Source organism: Myxocyprinus asiaticus, chromosome 42 (genome assembly GCF_019703515.2).
Source record: "Myxocyprinus asiaticus isolate MX2 ecotype Aquarium Trade chromosome 42, UBuf_Myxa_2, whole genome shotgun sequence".
In the NCBI taxonomy this organism is placed as follows: Eukaryota; Metazoa; Chordata; class Actinopteri; order Cypriniformes; family Catostomidae; genus Myxocyprinus; species Myxocyprinus asiaticus.
Window position 1 is genome coordinate 35,867,651 of NC_059385.1, and position 19,042 is coordinate 35,886,692.

The 19,042-nt window shown below is 36.7% G+C and overlaps 1 protein-coding gene across 5 annotated transcripts in view; it reads left to right on the forward strand.

The window, feature by feature from the left end:
• The window catches only part of LOC127432341 (pro-neuregulin-1, membrane-bound isoform-like), a 147,163-nt gene that overhangs the window by 61,865 nt on the left and 66,256 nt on the right, over positions 1–19,042 (forward strand). For 3 of the 5 annotated variants that reach the window (XM_051683277.1, XM_051683276.1, XM_051683278.1), the window contains exons 2-3: positions 14,340–14,514; positions 15,927–16,048. In XM_051683277.1, coding sequence (XP_051539237.1) covers positions 14,340–14,514; positions 15,927–16,048 — 297 coding nt within the window. Of the gene's footprint in view, positions 1–9,321; positions 9,500–14,339; positions 14,515–15,926; positions 16,049–19,042 lie in introns of those variants that run through there. The other 2 variants (XM_051683283.1, XM_051683282.1) reach the window with 1 other exon arrangement.

A 19,042-nucleotide genomic window follows, 5' to 3' on the forward strand; every position in this document is an offset into this window, starting at 1 on the left:
CAATAGCTGCAACTTTTACTGTTGATGGGGAGAAACCTGCATCCAAAGGCTCTTGTAGGATGTGAAGCATTAGTTTTACTGAGTAATATGCTGGGTTTTCACTCTATGAGGAACAGCAGCCTGAAAAGACTCGCCACTTTAGTGCTTAAAAGCGCCTGGTAGAAGGTACTCTGGCTTATGAGTTGGTGTCAAGCACTGTGTGTGATAAACCATCTAGTTCCCATGTGTTCCATTCAGCGGCCAAACATGTAGTTTCCACAACTCCGGCTGTGGATGCCAGATCATGCCCTGCACCTGTGAGAGTAAATCTCTCCTGAGCAGGATTTACCATGGTGGAGCTTCCAGAAGTTCCAACAACTCCGGAATCCAAGACCTGTTGGGCCATTTCGGCACAACCAATTACACTGTTTCCTGATTGCTCAGCACTTGGTGCATCAGGCGAATAGGGGTAAACTCATTTTTGCTTTTCTCTGCTGGCCATTTGTGGGCTAAGGTGTCCAATCCCAGCGGAGCCTGGCTTAGTGAGTACCACATCTGACAAAGTGTGGTCTCCTGTGAGGCAAACAGATCCACTTCTACTTTCCCAAATATTTCCCAAATTCGGATGGAGTTTCCATTCCCCGGGGCAAATGTTCTGAATGTGTGAGTCGCCTGAATAGATTTGAGGTGTTTCTGACACCACAGAAGAAAATGGCACGTTGGTTTCAGCATTGGATGAGACTGAACTCCTCCTTGATGGTTTATGTTAGCGATGTAGGATAAAACAAATGAATAATTTGTTTTCGGAATCTACCAGCATTCAATCATTTGTATGTAGCAACTTGCTATACGTAATTAGTTTTGGAATTGCATTCCTCCACCAATTATATGTAGGGAATCTGCATAATGGTTAGCTTTAAGCTTATGCCTGAGTCATTTTCCAATCATTAATGCAAGGAATTTAGCTCAATAAGGGAATTAGCGATTGATATGAGGAATATTAAAAGAATCAGTGTTTACGTCCAATCAAAGTCTCCGGCCAGCGATGAGTTGATCGGAACGTAGATTAATTCTTTTGTTTTTTGTGGATTTTCTCCCCAATTTGGCATGCCCAATTCCCAGTGTGCTCTAGGCTTGTTGAGTGCATTACTGCGGAGACCTAGTGCATGTGGAGGCTTCACGCCATTCTCTGCGGCATCCACGCACAACTCACCACGTGCCCCACCGAGAGCGAGAACCATATTATAGCAACCACTAAGAGGTTAACCCAACATGACTCTACCCACCCTAGCAATCTGGCCAATTGGTTGTTTAGGAAGCCTGACTGGAGTCACTCAGCACGCCCTGGATTTGAACTTGCGACTCCAGGTGTGGTAGTCAGTTTCTTTACTTGCTGAGCTACCCAGGCCCTCAAAACCTCTTCTTAATAATATTAACTCCTCGCTATCCTTAGTACATGTCCCAAGAAACTTTAAAATGGCAGTTATCAAATGGCTTATTAAAAAGCCACAACTGAGAATTGCTCAGTTGTGCAATGCTGGAGAATTGGCTAATTATAGACGGATTTCAAATCTCCCGTTTATGTCGAAAATATGAGAAAAGGTAGTGTCCTCCCTACTATGTTTATTTCTACAGAGAAATAGTATATATGAACAATTTCAGTGAGGATTTAGGTCCCCATCACAGTACAGAGACTGCACTTATCAGAGTTACAAATGACTTGCTCTTATCATCTGATCACGGCTGCATTTCTCTTCTATTGCTTTTAGATCTTAGTGCTGCCTTCGACACCATAGATCATGACATTCTCTTGAATAGGCTTGAGAATTATGTTGGCATTTGTGGACTTGCGTTAGCATGGTTTAGGTCCTATTTTGCAGACCGCTACCACTTTGTATGTGTAAACAAGTAATTGTCAAATCAAACAAAAGTTAAGTATGGAGTGCCACAGGGATCAGTTTTAGGGCCTCTGCTTTTCTCCTTGAGAGATATTATCAGGAATCATGGAATAAGTTTCCACTGTTATGCTGACGATACCCAACTTTATATTTCTTCAAAACCCGATGAAATTTCACAATTCTCCAAATTAGCAGAGTGTATCAATGAAGTCAAAAATTGGATGGCCAGAAATTTCCTTCTACTCAATTTCAACAAAACAGAGGTACTAATTATTGGACCAAAAACCTTTAAAAATATGCAGTTAAAATATAATTTGACTCTCAATGATGTACTTTTACATTGTCTTCTACAGCGAAGAACTTAGGTTTTTGATACCAATCTCTTCTTTGAGAATCAAATTTGTTTGTAGAACAGCATTCTTCCACCTCAGAAATATTGCTAAGCAACAAAACATGCTCCTCTGTTGCTGATGCCGAAAAACTAATTCATGCGTTCATGACCTCAAGACTAGATTATTGTAATGCATTACTGGGAGGATGTCCTGCAAGTTCAATAAATAAACTTTAATTGGTTCAAAATGCAGCAGCCAGAGTGCTGACTACAACCAAGAAATATGATCATATTAGCTCCATTTTATTATCGTTACATTGGCTACCTGTTAAATTTAATATTAAATAAAACATTTTGTTAACTACGTACAAAGCTTTGAATGGTCTAATTCTGCAGTACTTAAATGACCACACTTCTACCACGCTATATTCCATCACGTTCATTACGATCACAAATTCTGGCCTGTTAATAGTTCCTAGAATATCAAAATCCACAAAAGGAGGTAGATCCTTTTCCAATTTGGCTCCTAAACTATGGAAAAGTCTCCCTAACACTGTTCGGGACACAGACACACTCACTCAGTTTAACCATCTGGGGTCTGAGGGTGTTTTGGGCCCTGGAGAAGTTTTGACATGCCTTGACATTTGTGCTTTTTTCAGTTGCTTAAAAACATAATAATGGCTAAAGTCTGATAACATTGTATTCAGCACAAACTGGGCTACAATTATATGTGAACAACAATGTAAGTACATGTTTGTATTTTTGAGAAAATAACGTTTATGCATGGTTTTTGAAAAAACAAAAATTTTAAGTCACTGAAATAAGGCCATATAACACATACTAAACATTTGTTCACAAGACTTTTGAGAACTGGATCTTGTAGCCTAGAGTTTTTGCTACAAAAATGATGTGAAAACCATCCTGATCACTCATTCATACAAAACAATGTAGTCATTTAACTTTTGTAAGACACTTTTAATGTTAGAAAGGCTATATGCGAGGAGGCGTAGATGATCATGAATATTGATGTGATTCTCACCTGAGGAGACAAAGACCCCTCCCCTGAGAGAGACAGAATGTGAAGAGACTTAATGATTGAATGTATTGTTTGTAGCTTATCACAAAATCAAGTTTAAGTTAAAAGTAATCTGACTATACATTTTCTTTACATAAAGACTTTACTTAAAATTTTTAGACCTACACTACTGTTTAAAAGTTTTTAGACCTGTAAGATTTTTTTATGTTTTTAAAAGAAGTCTCTTCTGCTCACCAAGGCTGCAATTATTTGATCCAAAATACAGCAAAAACAGTGATATTGTGAAATATTTAAAATAACTTTTCTATTTGAATATATTGTCAAATGCAATTTATTCCTGTGATCAAAGCTGAATTTTCAGCATCATTACTGCAGTCTTCAGTGTCACATGATCCTTCAGAAATCATTCTATTATGCTGATTTTCTAATATGGGCATATTTACAGCACATTTTACACCTTTACACCCGAACTGATACTTGCAAGCACAAGCTTCGTTGATGATAATGAGGCAGCATAAACACGTTAAAATATAATCTAAACATTCATATTATTTTTATATCATATTACATATCATATTGATATCATACAGCATACAATTTAAATACCTGCTTTAGCCGAAACAACATTTAAATGTAACTAAAACTTGCCTATTAGGACATATTTCAAATTTCAATACTCTGAATACTGGCTGGCAAGTCTGGAAATAGTCCAACTAGTAAAATATGTACATGTTTATATAAAATAGCATGTCAACTAATATGTAAGTAAAACTAAATGACTTACTAATCTGAAATTGTATCCTCGGCTGGATCAAGTTGTTCTTCAAAATGCAAACATTCCTCATCGCAGAGTCCCTTTCTTCTCAGGAAAATGTGAACTCTTCCTCACTATCTAGGAGCTTTCTCACCTGTGTAGCATGCCATCTTCCAAACGTGCAGGAAAGTGAATGAACTTGATGCTTTTTAAGGCACTGTTGGGGGTGTTTACCATTTGCATTGATCGCCTCAGCACATTACCTTATGAATAGCGCGCCCTGCTGGTGGGTGTGATCACATTAGGGATAATTAGCTGAGCCAGGAGAAACTGTACATCGCTTTGTTTCATACAGATTACATTGCAGGAGAATATTTGTTTTAAATTTGAATTGTTTTATTTAAAAGTACACATTTTAAGCTTTCTTTAGACACTTATTCTTTATTATAATTTTTTTTCTTCACATTTTAGAATAATAGTAAAGTCATTAAAATTATGGGAATTATGTTGTAACTAAACAAAATCCAAAATAAATCAAAACTGTGTTGTATTTTAGCATCTTCAAAGTAGTCACCCTTTGCCTAGAATTTGCAGACATGTACTCTTGACATTTTCTCAACCAACTTCTTGAAGTATCACCCGGGGATGCTTTTTAAACAGTATTGAAGGAGTTCCCATCTATGTTGGGCACTTATTGGCTGCTTTTCTTTATTATTTGGTCCAAGTCATTAATTTCAAAAACTTTTAAACATTTAAACTTTTTTTTTTTTTTAATTTTAGTTTTATAATGAAATAAATTAATATGGTGGCACAATTATATTTTTGTCTACAAAACTAATTTCAAACATTTAAGCATACGCCTTCAGATCAAAAGATTTTTAAGATCGTGAGAAACATTTCAGTCAAGTGTTTCAAAACTTTTGACCGGTAGCGTATGTTTCGTGTTAGTGTGATAAATATTTACAGAGTTTCATTTCATTTTTGTGACGTGTTTCAGAAAGATGCTCACGGAGACAGAGACAGCTGAAAGCGCACCCTGTTTATTTTCTTTATTTTACAAAAGCACAAGGTTTTGTTGTTATTGTGAGTGTACACAAATAATAGTAGACCCTTTATAGTCTCTAATGATGTCTTACACTTATCTGTATGCCCAAAAATGAAGGAGTATTTTAAGTTGTTTCCGCTGTTATGAGGAAAAAATCCAGCAGGACGCGCCGGCGCATCCGTCGACCCCAGAGGGTTAAGTCTAGACTAAAGACTCATTTATTTAGCCAGGCATATACCTAATTTATCCATCAACTTACAATTAGTAAGTTCTAGATCTGATTTTTATCATGATCTAGAACTCTGCAAAAAAAATTTATGTCATCTACACTAATATTATTCTATTTGTTTCCCTGTCTCAACCTCGGGATTCATATGCTGAGGTTACCAGAGCCGGTCATATCCAGCTCCGTTTCTGCTCCATTCCGGACTCCACTGCTACGTGTCTCTGAGTGATGATGACTAAATGCAGCGGGTGCCAGCCAGACATCACTTCACTCTATTACGATGGACTTCAGAGGATGAATTGATGCCAAATCTAACCATAAGTCATGGGATACTTCATATGCCACTGCCTGAACCTTGGACTTATGATGGACCCCACCGAACCTCACCGAAATAACCTGTCGGTTGAACTGCGATGCACCTCACTGATCTCTGCCTGCATCACCTCTGTCTATTGATGGACTACACTCTTATAATGGAATACATAGACTATCAATTAATTGCCAACAAAAGCCTTCATCAGCCAACTAACAAAGGACAATGCATCTATGTGAACTTCTGCAGTTAATCCAGGATGAACTTCAAAGACATAAGTCATTTTTCTTACAGTTCATACAAAATCTTTGTTTAAACACTGACCCTTAACACTTAGTTAGTTTACAAATTTTAAACCGTGACTTGGACTGCACATAAATGACTAATATTGGCATTATATTCATGATGTTATCCAGAGGGGAACTGGCCCCCACAGTGAGTCTGGTTTCTCCAAGGTTATTTTTCTCCATTAACCAACATCTTATGGAGTTTTGTGTTCCTTGCCACAGTCGCCTTCGGCTTGCTCACTGGGGTTATAAATACAATTATTATTTAATTATTTAATTATAAAATGTTTATACACAATTTATACTTATATTTAATCAAACTAAACAATGATGACTCTACAGTTTCATTTTCTGTAATGCATGATTTTCTGTAAAGCTAATGTGTGTTGTGAAAAGAGCTTTACAATCTGTCGTCTGGAGATATGCTGAACAAAATCGAACATGGACAGAGATTTTTGTTGGCAAACTCCTCAGGAGAAAACGTTGTAGAGTTAAAGCAGGAAGCCCGCAAAGCTTGTGCCGGTGGGAGGCCTTCCTCAAACTACCCCTGTTCAATGTCTGAGCCTCGTGCACCACTCACCTGTGTTCCATCCGGAGCCACAGCGGGGGTGCTGCGAGAGGCTGTAGATGCGGGGGCATCATTCAAGAAGAACGGCACCTTAAAAGGATGTATATATCGTAACTCTTTTAGTTTTGTTGCTGTTGGTAAAACACACACAAAACAATAATACTTGCAAATATGTACTTCGCTGGGCACCCAGGAAACAGAAGGTCTTCTGCTGCACCTCGTAGGCAAAAAGCACGCACTGCTAGGCAGGAGGGAAGATATCACTGTCCGCTGAACTCTGTGCACAATTCACAATGAAGGATGTGATACACAGAGAGAGATTCGTTCTCGACTCTGAAGGAGAAATTCTGAAGAGGCTGTCTTCCGATCCGCCTTATAAATTCTCACTGAGCATGGGAGGCGGGACATCTGCCAATGAAATTGGCATGATGGAACACCATTCAGAGAGATCGGGGCTCTCAGGAGTGACCCCTAGCATCAGTTCAGTGACGTAACGTTGAGTGATTGACTTGAAAGGGAACTGATTTTTACAAACATGATCCAAACCACGTATTTGGTTTGAAATCTGATTAAAGGAATGTTCTGGGTTCAATACAAGTTAAACTCAATCGACAGCATTTGTGGCATAATGTTGATTACCACAAATTAATTTCTAATCTTCCCTTCTTTTCTTAAAAATAGCAACAATCGAGGTTACAGTGAGGCACTTACAATGGAAGTGAATGGGGCCAATTTTTAGAAGGTTTAAAGGCAGAAATGTGAAGCTTATAATTTTATAAAAGCACCTACATTCATTCTTCTGTTTAAAAAAAAAAAAAAAACATGTATTATTTGAGCTGTAAAGTTGTCTAAATTGTCATTTTTACAATCATTTTAGGGTTTTAGGGTAAATTGGCTGTAAGTTTATAACAGAAAATTTTTGTAAGTGATTTTATCACACTAATATCATGTTAACACGCATGTTGTTTATGTTTTGTGGCTATACTTTAAAAAAAGTGAGTACTGTAATGTTCAAAAATAGGCCCCCATTCACTTCCATTGTAAGTGCCTTACTGGAACACAGATTTTTGATTTTTTTAAAGAAAAGGAGAGGAAAGTCAATATTATTTATTTTTATTTTTATTTTTTTTTTATCAACATTATGACACAAATGCTGTTTTGCATTTCAGCCTAAATGGTCAGATTGGATTTAAAGATATAGTTCACCCAAACAAATTAAAATTATGTCCCTCATATTGGTCCAAACTTTCTTTCTTGCAGGGAGGTGTTGAGCAGAATGTCAGAAGTCTCAGTCATCATTCATTTTTATTGCATGAAAAAAAAAATAATAATAATTTTTTTCCATACAATGAAAATGAATGATTGACTAACATTCTTCCAAACATCTCCTTTTGTGTTCCATGGAAGAAAGTCACAAAGGTTTGTGTGAGGGTTTCTTTTTTGACTTAGTATTAATAGTTACAATTTGTATATATAAAAAAAAAACAAAATCACATTTTTGGAATCTCATTTTGTCCACTGTTCATCTCCACTAATTCCACTAGTTTTGATTGCTTTAAGCGTAATTCAATATAGCTTTCCTGTCATTGGCTGGATCACTCTGGTGTCTATTTCCAGCTCTCGTGCGCTGGTGTTACGCATGCATTTGAGCAGTTCTGCAGCGGCACGCTCCTATTGAAGCCCACACATTCCTCAGCTCCATCTCACTCCAGGATCACTGAACATTATCCATCTGTGACGTAGGAGGAAGAACCCTTGGATTTCCTCAACCCACCCAACACCCCACCCACCTGTGTGCGTCTATCTGAAGGGCCAAGATTTCTCAAAGCACAGCGGCTGGTTTCATTCAACACCCACTGACTGAAACTGAAAGGTTCGAGTTTAACAGAACCGGCGACTCGCTTTGAAGTGTTACCTGTTTGATCAGTAACAGACATGCCAGTGCTTGTGCTAATGGAAACGGATGAACACTGGATTTGTGACTGTAACATGGCTGAAATTGCCTCTGTAAACAGAATAAATGTTAAAGGATCTCAGATCAGATTTCATTCTAGTTTGGACACACTGACTCATTCTTTATTATGATGATTTTCTACATTTTAGAAAATAAGTATAGTCATCAAAACTATAAAATCAAACTAAAATAATCAAGGAAATTATGTTGTGACCCCATTTCAAAACGTAATAATTAAAATGTTACAACATTTCATATGTAAACACAATTTAGATTTGTCTACAAAACTAATTCCACGCATTTAAGCAAAAGCATTCAAATGTGTTATGCGCTATAAAGCTTCAGTTTCAGTGTGGATGGCAGTTTTCGTGTGATACTTTCACCAGGGTTGGTTGGCTGAGCGTGACCCTTTTCCCACATCTTACAAAGTGATCCTGATGGATAGGATCCTAATCAAACTGCGGCAAGCAGGTACTGCTTGTATTTCAGTCAACACGTCTGGTCTTGTCAAGCTTATCGTGCTTTCGTCAGCGACGTGTTGTCACATACATAGACAAAGATGGATGATACTACTTAGCACTATCGTGTGTATGAACGCTACTTCTGAGAAGTTACTGTTAAGAATTTGAGGGTTAAGATGACACTTTTCACTGTACTTGGTATGCTGTATATGACAGCACATCTGTGACATCTTCATCTTTTAATACATAAATTAGGAGATCATTGGATCTGTTTAGGTATTTTGTCTTGAAATGTTAGGAAGTCTTCAAATACATGTGAAAATGACACATCTGAAACACAGCTGTTGTTTCAAAATGATAAACAGTGTAACGCAGTGTTGAACAGTGTGAGTTGATCCCGCCTCTTTAGTGCTGTAAAACACACATGCAGACGGAGGAGAGTTTCTATTCTGCTGTTGGCTAGAGGGAGTCCACGCTCACACCGCTCACAGTGCGCGGACAACTTTGAAGCCAAAGACTGACAGCTGAACACAACGGAAAAACCACGGATCTAAACTCCATCATGTCTGAGAAGAGAACGAGTAAAGAAGGCAAGAAGAAGGAGAAAGACTCTGAGAAATCAAACAAGTCAGACAACTCGCCACAAGGTAAAGCGCTGCACTGCTCAGATTTCGGGTGCTGTAAATGGATTGACAGGTTGTCTGGTATTGAATAGAGTTCAATAGTTTGTAAGCTTGGCACACTTTATTCACAGGTTGCACTTTCAGGTTACAGGTGTCCACTCTTTCAAGAGAAAAAGAAAGAAATGCTTGTAACCATTAACAAGGAAACTAGTCTGGTGACTTAACACACATTTTGTTCGTTTACTGCATGGGCAGGTTGAGGGGCTTTGATTCAAATAGTTCCAACTTTGAGTGGATTATGGCAGTCAAATAGATTTCACTGCAGTTTTGGAAAATGTTACTCTTGGTTGTAATTTTGTTTTTCTCTTATTAAGTTTATTAAAACAAGATAAATACACACGAAAGTATCTTGCAAACACTGTGAACCCTAATAAGATGAGTTTACTCAAAACAATTGAATTGGTAATAGTGTTTTCAAAAATTGTATCTTTAAGTTCACCTAATGTGGTATTCACATAGAGTGTACTTGTACATTTAAGTTAACTAGATAGAAGTAGACTTTTGTTGAATTGAACTGGCTCAATTAACGAGTTCTAGATAAGTTGTTATATGAACTTGATTCTCCACAGAAGTGCACTTCAGTTGTACGCATTCGCAAACACGAGAAATGACATGAATTGAACAGAACTTTAAGGGAACACTAATCAACGGTGACTTCACATGAAACAACTATTTCAGCATCAACAATACAAAAAAAAAAAAAAGCTAAAATGTCCATGAATTTGTAATAGCAGCTATTTAAATTCCCCTATAAGTTTCTTTTGAACATGATTAAATTAGTAATGTGCATTTGTTCATTGGTATTCTCCATAGCCTCAGCTTTATCTGAATGTCTGTACACTTAAAAACGTAATTTTGTGGATTGTTATGCCAAACAAATTCGATGAACATAGATATTTGGAGTTATGATTCCAAAACTAGACATTTCTAATAATGTTTAATTTGGACAAGTTGATTGTTTCAGTGATGAAATTTAGGGTTTACAGTGTATAGGTGTTTTTTTTTTATTTTTTTATCAGTCAATCAAAGTACACTTTTAGATTCTAAATACACTTCAGTTCATTCTCTGAAAATAAGCCTTAATATTTAATCTCGCTTATCAGGTAAAATAATCTTGTTTTAAGGATGTTAACTAGAAAACAACATAATTTTACTGAATGTGCTGTGCATTTATGTCAATTCTAGTGGTGTGAATTCCATTTATAACCTGCTTTGTTAGTGCTAATATGTTAATTTTTTATGTTTTATGGCCGGTGTGATGCAAGGAACAATGTCTGACTGCTAACTGAAATGTCATAGTTTCTATGAATTGACATGATTGTCTGTGAAATTTTAGGTAAAAAAACCCAAATCTGTATAGACTTTTCAGCACTGATCCATTTACGCTCTCAGAAGCGTTGGTGTTGAAACATGCCACAGGAAGTCATGCCAGCTTTAGATGAAACTCTGAAGGAACTCGATCATGTTAAGTATTTTCTGTGGAGTTTCAGCACATGTGTATGAATGTCCATTTTCTAGCAGTTGCTGAAGTGATTGTGGGGTTTCCTGCTTGTTTGACAGCTATAAGTCCATTGCTGACACTCAAACTCACTTTCAGGGTTCTTTCAAGAATGACCTAAAATAAAAAGATCCGTAATAAAATGCTTTCGGTAACCCTAAAAAGTGTTTGTGCACTTTGGTCACAAATATGGTCTTAAAAATGTGTGAATGTGATTGCCTTTAAGAGCAACAATGTGCTGAACTGTACTCTGACATCTGTTTGAACTTGAGTCGAACTGATTTCATACATCCTCTAAACATCACTGTAGCTGCTTATAAGTCATTGCAAAAATGGCTCAGAAAAGTGAAGTTAGATCTGAAAAAAGCTCTAGCAGCAATTGAGACACATAAATCACATTTGCTTTGATAATTTGTATCTAATTCAATAACAGTCACACATTTTTTTGCAGTAGTAATGTAAATGTGGAAAAGCAGCCATATAAAGTTTGTAAGGTTGTTCTGTTCAGTATAGAGGCATAATGTAAGGTTGTGTACTACTATAGTAAAATGGTCCAGTCACTGACAACATATAGATGTCTTTAGTAATGGATTTGGGACCTGACGATTCCCTCTTCAGTTCCAATATTCAAGGACAAGTGTAGGGCTGAGCAAATAAAACAAAATCGAATTTGCGATATGACCATAGAGCATGACCAAAAATGACTTAATTTTGGTCAAAAGTAATCACTCACTAGTTTGTGTTGTTGTTGTTGTTGTTGTTTCTTTAGTTATACTGTACAGAAAAATTATTTTCAACTCGTCCCTACTTTTCTTTAAAAAAAAGCAAAAATCATGGTTACAGTGAGACACTTACAATGGAAGTGAATGGGGCCAATTTTTGGAGGGTTTATAGGTAGAAATATGAAGCTTATAATTTTATTGAAGCACTTGCATACATTTGTTCTGCTAAAACTTGTGTATTATTTGAGCTGTAAAGTTGTTTAAATTTTAATTCTTAAGTCATTTTAGGGTTTTGGGGTTTTGGATTACATCGTCATGGCAACAAAGCTGTAAAATTAGACGTAACTTTACACAAAAAAAGGTTAGTAAGTGGTTTTATCACACTAAAACCATATTAACACGTATACTGTTTACATCTTGTGACAATACTTTTGAATATTTTTACTTTTGAATATATACTTTTTGGGTATTTTAACGTTTATGGATCGGCCCCATTCACTTTCATTGTAAGTGTCTCACAGTAACTTCTATTAGTGCTTTTTTTTAAAGAAAAGGAGGGACGAGTCAAAATAATTTTTTGTGCTAATCAACATTATGCCACAAATGCTGCCGACTGAGCTTAACTTGTATTGATTGATCCTGGAATTTTCCTTTAACTTTTATCATATCACAGCAAAAATCACAATATTTTTCAAAATAATCACAATTACTGTAGACTTCATCTCTAGATCTGTGTGTCTGAACTTAATATTAGATCATGGAATTCTTCAGTCATTGTGTGTTGGAATGTGGATCCTGATCCCACTAAATTTTGCGGCTTGAAACTCTGTGTAGGAGTTTCCCCAAAGGGAGCGTATGTGACAGAGTGAAACAGCTGGACGGGTCCTGAGACAGTGCCCACTCTGAACAAACTTACGTTATGAAATTATGTTCTGTAGTCCTGATTATATTAATGCATTTTACTATGTTAAAACAGATTTTACTGATATACTGTAGTCCACTCAGTGAGGTGTGTGTGTGTGTGGGCAGGTTTAAGTGGTTTACGGGGACTTTTTTTTAGGTTACAAACTGGTAATTACAAGGGTATTATGCTATAAATGAGGACATTTCTAGTGTCCCCATAATTCAAATCGCTTAAAAAACATAGTAAACGATGTTTTATTGAAAATGTAAAAATGCAGAACGTTTTTTGTGAGGGTTAGGTTTAGGGGTAGGGTTAGGGTTAGGGGATAGAATCTATAGTTTGTACAGTATAAAAATCATTATGTCTATGGAGAGTCCTCATAAGGATAGCTGCACCAACGTGTGTGTGTGTGTGTGTGTGTGTGTGTGTGTGTGTGTGTGCGTGTGCAGACTGATCACACAGGCTGAGTTCGGAATGGCATACTACTCTTATTATTTCTGCCATAGACAGACATGGTAGAAGTAGTAGGAGTAGAATGGGTAGTGTGCCATTCGGAACTTATCCTCTTTCAATTCGGTGACAGGAAGTAGAAAATTCCGTGCTTACGAAATTTGAACCAGTGCCCCCAGTGGCTGAAGCTGGAAGTGTTGTTGAGGTTATATGTCCACAGGTGGCAACAAAAGTGAGTTGTTTTAGTTGTATGAATGCATATTTTATTAACCATACACCCTAACCCTAAACCTGTCAGTAATTTTAGAGCAAAAATGAAACCTCCAAACATGGTCAACATTATTTATGTGAACACAATTACTTCCTGGTTTCCCTGGGACCTGAACTAGTGTCCCGGAGACTGTTCACGCAACATGCTATCAGTACTCTTAGGGGGAAGAGTGAACATGTCTGATTGGAGACAGCTCTGTCAGTAATTTGGCAGAATGAGTTGATTTCAGGGTACATGAACAATCAGAAGCAGCATGTTGATTTCACCTGTGATCATGTGTGTGTGTGTGTGTGTGTGTGTGTGTCTGACTGTCTGTGTGTATGTAGGAAAATGGTTGTAATCCCAAAATCCAACAGGAGTGTGTAATAGAATGAAGCAGGCCTGTATTGCTGTCATTACTGTGTCATGCAAAAAGAAATTGACATTTAAAGCACCTTGTTAACAGGAAATGTTGAAAAGGTGAACCTGTCAACAGCCTATTGCAAAGGAGCTGAATCAGGATGAGCTTTATTGCCAAGTATGCTTACACATACAAGGAATTTGTCTTGGTGACAGAAACTTTCAGTGCACAAACAATACAACAAGCAATTAAAAAAGTTTAATAAACATAAAAAGCGAATAGAAAACATATGTAAATATAGAAATACACAATAAGACAAAATTTCAAACTTGGGATGGAGCCTCATTGAGCGCCCCATATTTGTGGGATTGAACCATATAGGGTCTTAAAAATGAATATACCAAAAGTAAAGTTTGTTCTGAAAGGTAGTTCCACATGGTCCTAAAATTAGGCAAATTAGGCTTTCTTTATGCAAAATATAATTTCTCATGTCTTTTGATTTTGAGGAGAAATATAACCAGGAACGTTCTTGACAGATTTCATGAGATTCAACCAGATGAGAGCAGATGACATTTAGTAGGTGATTTTTGTTTAATGTTGTGTTCTCTGTGCGTTTCAGTTGAACCCAAGTTAAAGACCCTTCGCAGCGTGACCGTTGAGGATGGTAAGAAGAGTGTACTTAAGTGTGAGATTGTGGCAGGAAACCCAGCACCCTCCATCAAGTGGTACAAAAATGGCAAAGAACTTGCAGGCAAAAACAAACCCAAAAGCATAAAGATTAAAAAGAAGAAACAGTAAGTTACTACAATTGAAAATATACTTTTGATAAAATATGATTCATCCTTATTGTGTTTGTATGCATTGAGATTTTGCTTCTGAGAATATTGAGTCAAGAATGATATTTGTATTCTAATTTGTGAGAAATGAACAGATACCTGCCCAGAGCCTAGGCCGTATCCCAGTGTATGTGAGCAGGTGTTTGTCAAAGACGCCTGGCCCATTATTCAGTTATATTTCAAATTTATTTATTTTTAGGGGTCCAAGCACCGAATTTGGCAGGATGCTCCCAATATGCTCCCCTCACTACTCTGGTGAATACATAGGTGGTGTTATAATAAGCACTTTTACATTTTTCGTTAATATCTTCGCAACTATTTAGGCTACAATCTAAATTATTTTCCCCTATTATTCCCTGAATCAAGCAAAACATGTATATCTCCAATTTAATTTGTGTCTATAAAATAAATGCACAAAATTTGCATGTATCGTTCAGAGACCTTATGCCAAAAAGTGATCAAGGAATTTTGGTTTGTCAAATTCTTGAGAATATACAGTACAGTTTAAGCCGATCAATTTTTGGCCATGGCCCAAATTAACTCATGGACCTATATCTTCTGAACACAAAGTCCAAACTTAACAAAGCTTGGGAAAATTTAGACATGATGACCCTCTGAGGTTGCATGCCAAATTTTGTCCAGTTCTGCCCATAGGGGGCACTACAACTAAAAATCTGTTATAACTCTGCAAGCGTTTGATCAAGGAAGTTGGAATTTGGCATGCATCTTCTTTGGGTCATACCCTAACATATCCTTAAAATACTGATCGGACAGCTCATCCGACATGGTTTCCAGCTGCCTATCAAATTTCAAAAGCTAATTACTTGCATTGCAAACTGCTTATAATTATAACATTTGGTATCCACTAACAGGTTGCTAAAATTAGGCTGTATACCAAATTTGGTTTATTTATTTATTTATTTATTTTTTCAAATTCATATTTTTGATTCATTTAATTGCTTAGAAGATATCTGCCTATACATTCTTTGTATATGGCCTATAATGACTAATTAGACTGAGTCTTGTGAATGTAATGTCCAAATTTCACAAAACTTGGTACACAAATTTGATCAATTTCCATTAACAACAAATCAAAATGATCAGCAAGTTAATTGAGAATGACATTTGAAAGATGCACCAAGATAAGAAAACCTTGTAAGTCTGCAAACATCAAACCTACATAGTAGTTAGAGTACTTAGTATTAAAAGTACTTGCCCCTGAAAGATCTGAACTGTCAAATCGTTATTGTGACCATTTTTAACATGTTTAACAGCAGCACTGGTAGATGTTACCACAAAGTGCTTCACAGAAATTATGGAAGTTGCTAATGTAAATATAAACAAAACTAATGTTCCTGAACCTTCCACAGGGGAAAAATATCAGAACTTCTGATAAGGAAGTCCACAGAAGCAGATGCTGGTTTATACACATGTGAGGCTGTCAACAACCTGGGAAAAACAAACATGACAGCAAATCTGACCATCATCAAAGGTACCACATCAATCTTTCCACTGGCATCACACCACACAATATGCAAATAGAAGAGAAACATGAGGCATACGCAGTTAAATGTGGATTTTTCCCGGAGATCTTTTGCATGAAGTGTGATGTAGAAATACTGTACTGAAACATTTGAATCAGTGTTCCACCAGGATGTGGGTACTTGGGAGAATTATAGATGAACAGTCATTAATGAGCTGTTCATGCCACATGCATTTATGATTTCAGATGTGCTTTGATGACAGAGAACAATCAGCATCTTAAGATGTCTTAAGAATTAAACTCCTTTAACTCAGAATCAGAATGAGCTTTATTGCCAAGTATGCTTACACATACAAGGAATTTGTCTTAGTGACAGGAGCTTCCAGTGTACAACAATACAAAAACAATACAAAAACAGCAGCAAGACAGATAATATATAAACAAATAAAAACGAATTATACACATACGTACTGACACACACATACATACATACAGTGGTTTTCAATCCTATGTCATACCCCATTCCCTTTGCTTTGTCTATGGTCACCTTATTGAACTCTTGTTTTCCATCTATTTGCACACCCAAATTTATTACAGTCCAATTTCTGATATTGATCAAAACCGTTGGGTCATAAATACCTGTATCTCCTGAAAGCTAAATGCAGGTCTTGCAGAACTGATCAGTCTGCTGCTGTGGTGAATGTGGCTGCTTAATGGCGTTTTTCAATTAGTGAGCAGAACATCTGAATGATTGCCAAGAGAGAAGTGTGTCAGTTCATTCATTTCTTTCCTCAGGCATTAAAACAATGAAGACAAGCCAGTCTGTTCATATTTATTATTACTGTAAACCTGCCCTGATACTGACGCCTCGCATACCTTTTAAAGAATGAGGTTGATATGAAAAGTCATTATAGCAGCTGATTTTAGTTTAATTTAACGTGCTGCTGTTGTCTTTATGATTTTATACCTCTGGCCCTGCTGTCATAGAAGCAGACACAAAATCACGATGCTCAAAATGAGGAATGAAAGTCTCGCCTTTTAGTTAAAGAAGCCGATCTGTTCATTGATTGAGACATTGGTGTGTTTGCTCTAGAGCGCACATGCAACATGAAAATGACATTTCTTTAGCCTGTTTAAAGCTAAAGAAGATACATTTGCAATTTCATTGTAGTCTGATTGTATTGCTCATTTTGTTGAAATATGATCTTTACCAACTCTTTTGGAGATTTCACTCTTTACCCTTTCAATTCCCCATTTAAATTCCAATTCGGTTCCTGAAATTTAAATTATGTAGCAAACAGGATTCAAAATTATTATTTAAATTTTAATATAGGGAAGTGTGTCAGTTATGATCTGTGGATAACTGTGATGTGTTAGAGAGGTGATGAGCAGAAGCCCTTCAAGAATTAACAGTCATAACCAGACTTATGTGTCCAAATCCTTTTCAAGGGCTGAATCTCTGAATGTATGGATTTACACCTTATTGATTTGTGGGATTTTGTCTGAGTGGTTTCTTTCAGGTTCTCCATGTAAGCGCTCCCCTCTGGTAATGTGAGAGTGCCAGCCATCATTAGCTCTTCCTCATACACTTCCACCAAATTCATCAGAGCTTTTCATTTGGCCCATTTAAAGGGAGCGATCTCTCTCTCTCTCTCTCTCTCTCTCTCTCTCCATTCTATTCCATTGATGTCACGCCTGGTATCATATTTCAGTCATTTCCACAGATCATTCACAACGTTTATAATGTCTGTTTTTAATTTTTTGCTGCAAAATATTCAAATAACACCTCTCTAGATCGCAGTTAACATCCACATTACTGATCTTGTCACCGTACCCCATTGACGAGTCCTCTACTTTGATATGGAAGGCACTGAATTTTTGTACTTTTTTGTTTCTATTTGCAAAGACGTTTCTCGAGAGCTAAAGTGTAAATGTCTGAAATGTAAGTGAGAGCGTTTTGGCTCTGTCTTTAAGATTAAACTATCATCAGGGATATTTCTGTTGACCTCTGTTAATGGGTTTATTTACTGTTGAGTGTATGGGGACTAGTACAGCATATTAATTATATTTCAGTGAAATCATGCTGTCATCGGGGTGTTATATTACTTTTATGCTACTTTTTATCTAGCAAAAAATCATTAATATTGAGTAACATACATTTCAAAGCAAAATTGGGCAGTTAGTTTATACACATTTTCTCTTCCATCATAAACAGTTCCAAAAGAAGTGAAAGCATCAAGATTTGCATGTCACCAAGCCACATATTGAAAGCCGGCTCAAAGCATACTCTAATGACACTAGGTATTTCATTTCCCACTCTCCACACTAATATGTTTGCAGTTGGAAACCAGTTTTTCATTTTTTAATGTAATCATTTTCCAAAGCATGTGGTACTAGAGAGCGTTCTCAAGTCAACATTTTCGTTAATGGCATAAATGTAGCAAAATTCAACAAAATAAAAGGTACCAGTGTGGGCATCACTTGTCCAATCAGAGCTCTGGAACTAACTATTATATCTTTATCATTTTGAAAAACACAACCTGGTCTCATAGAATGAATGTTTCTCTATATGCATTTTTGCAAACTGACTTTTACGACCCGAATTCTACATTTCGCTGCAGTTTCCTGGTGGAATGAACACTAGAGATGCTACAGCAACTGTACGTTTTATTCATTATCACACAAATCATGACTAATTATGACTTTATAAAAACGTATTTTTCACTCTATTACTCACTCCCCGCTATGTTATGACGTCAAAACTCTTTTACTTTAATGCATGATTTGAAAAATGATACATTTTAACACTTGTATTACAGACACTCATATACACACTTATTCCTGTGTCTTTAGCTTGCTTGGTAGCTTACCTAAAGAGCGTTGGACTTTGAGCTTGACGGCCATGGTTCAAATCCAGCCACAGATGTGTGAAAATGAAAAAGAATCGACATGAAATGACATGGTTGCTTCAGTGAATGTGTTGTTTTTCTTTTGAATTTGCAT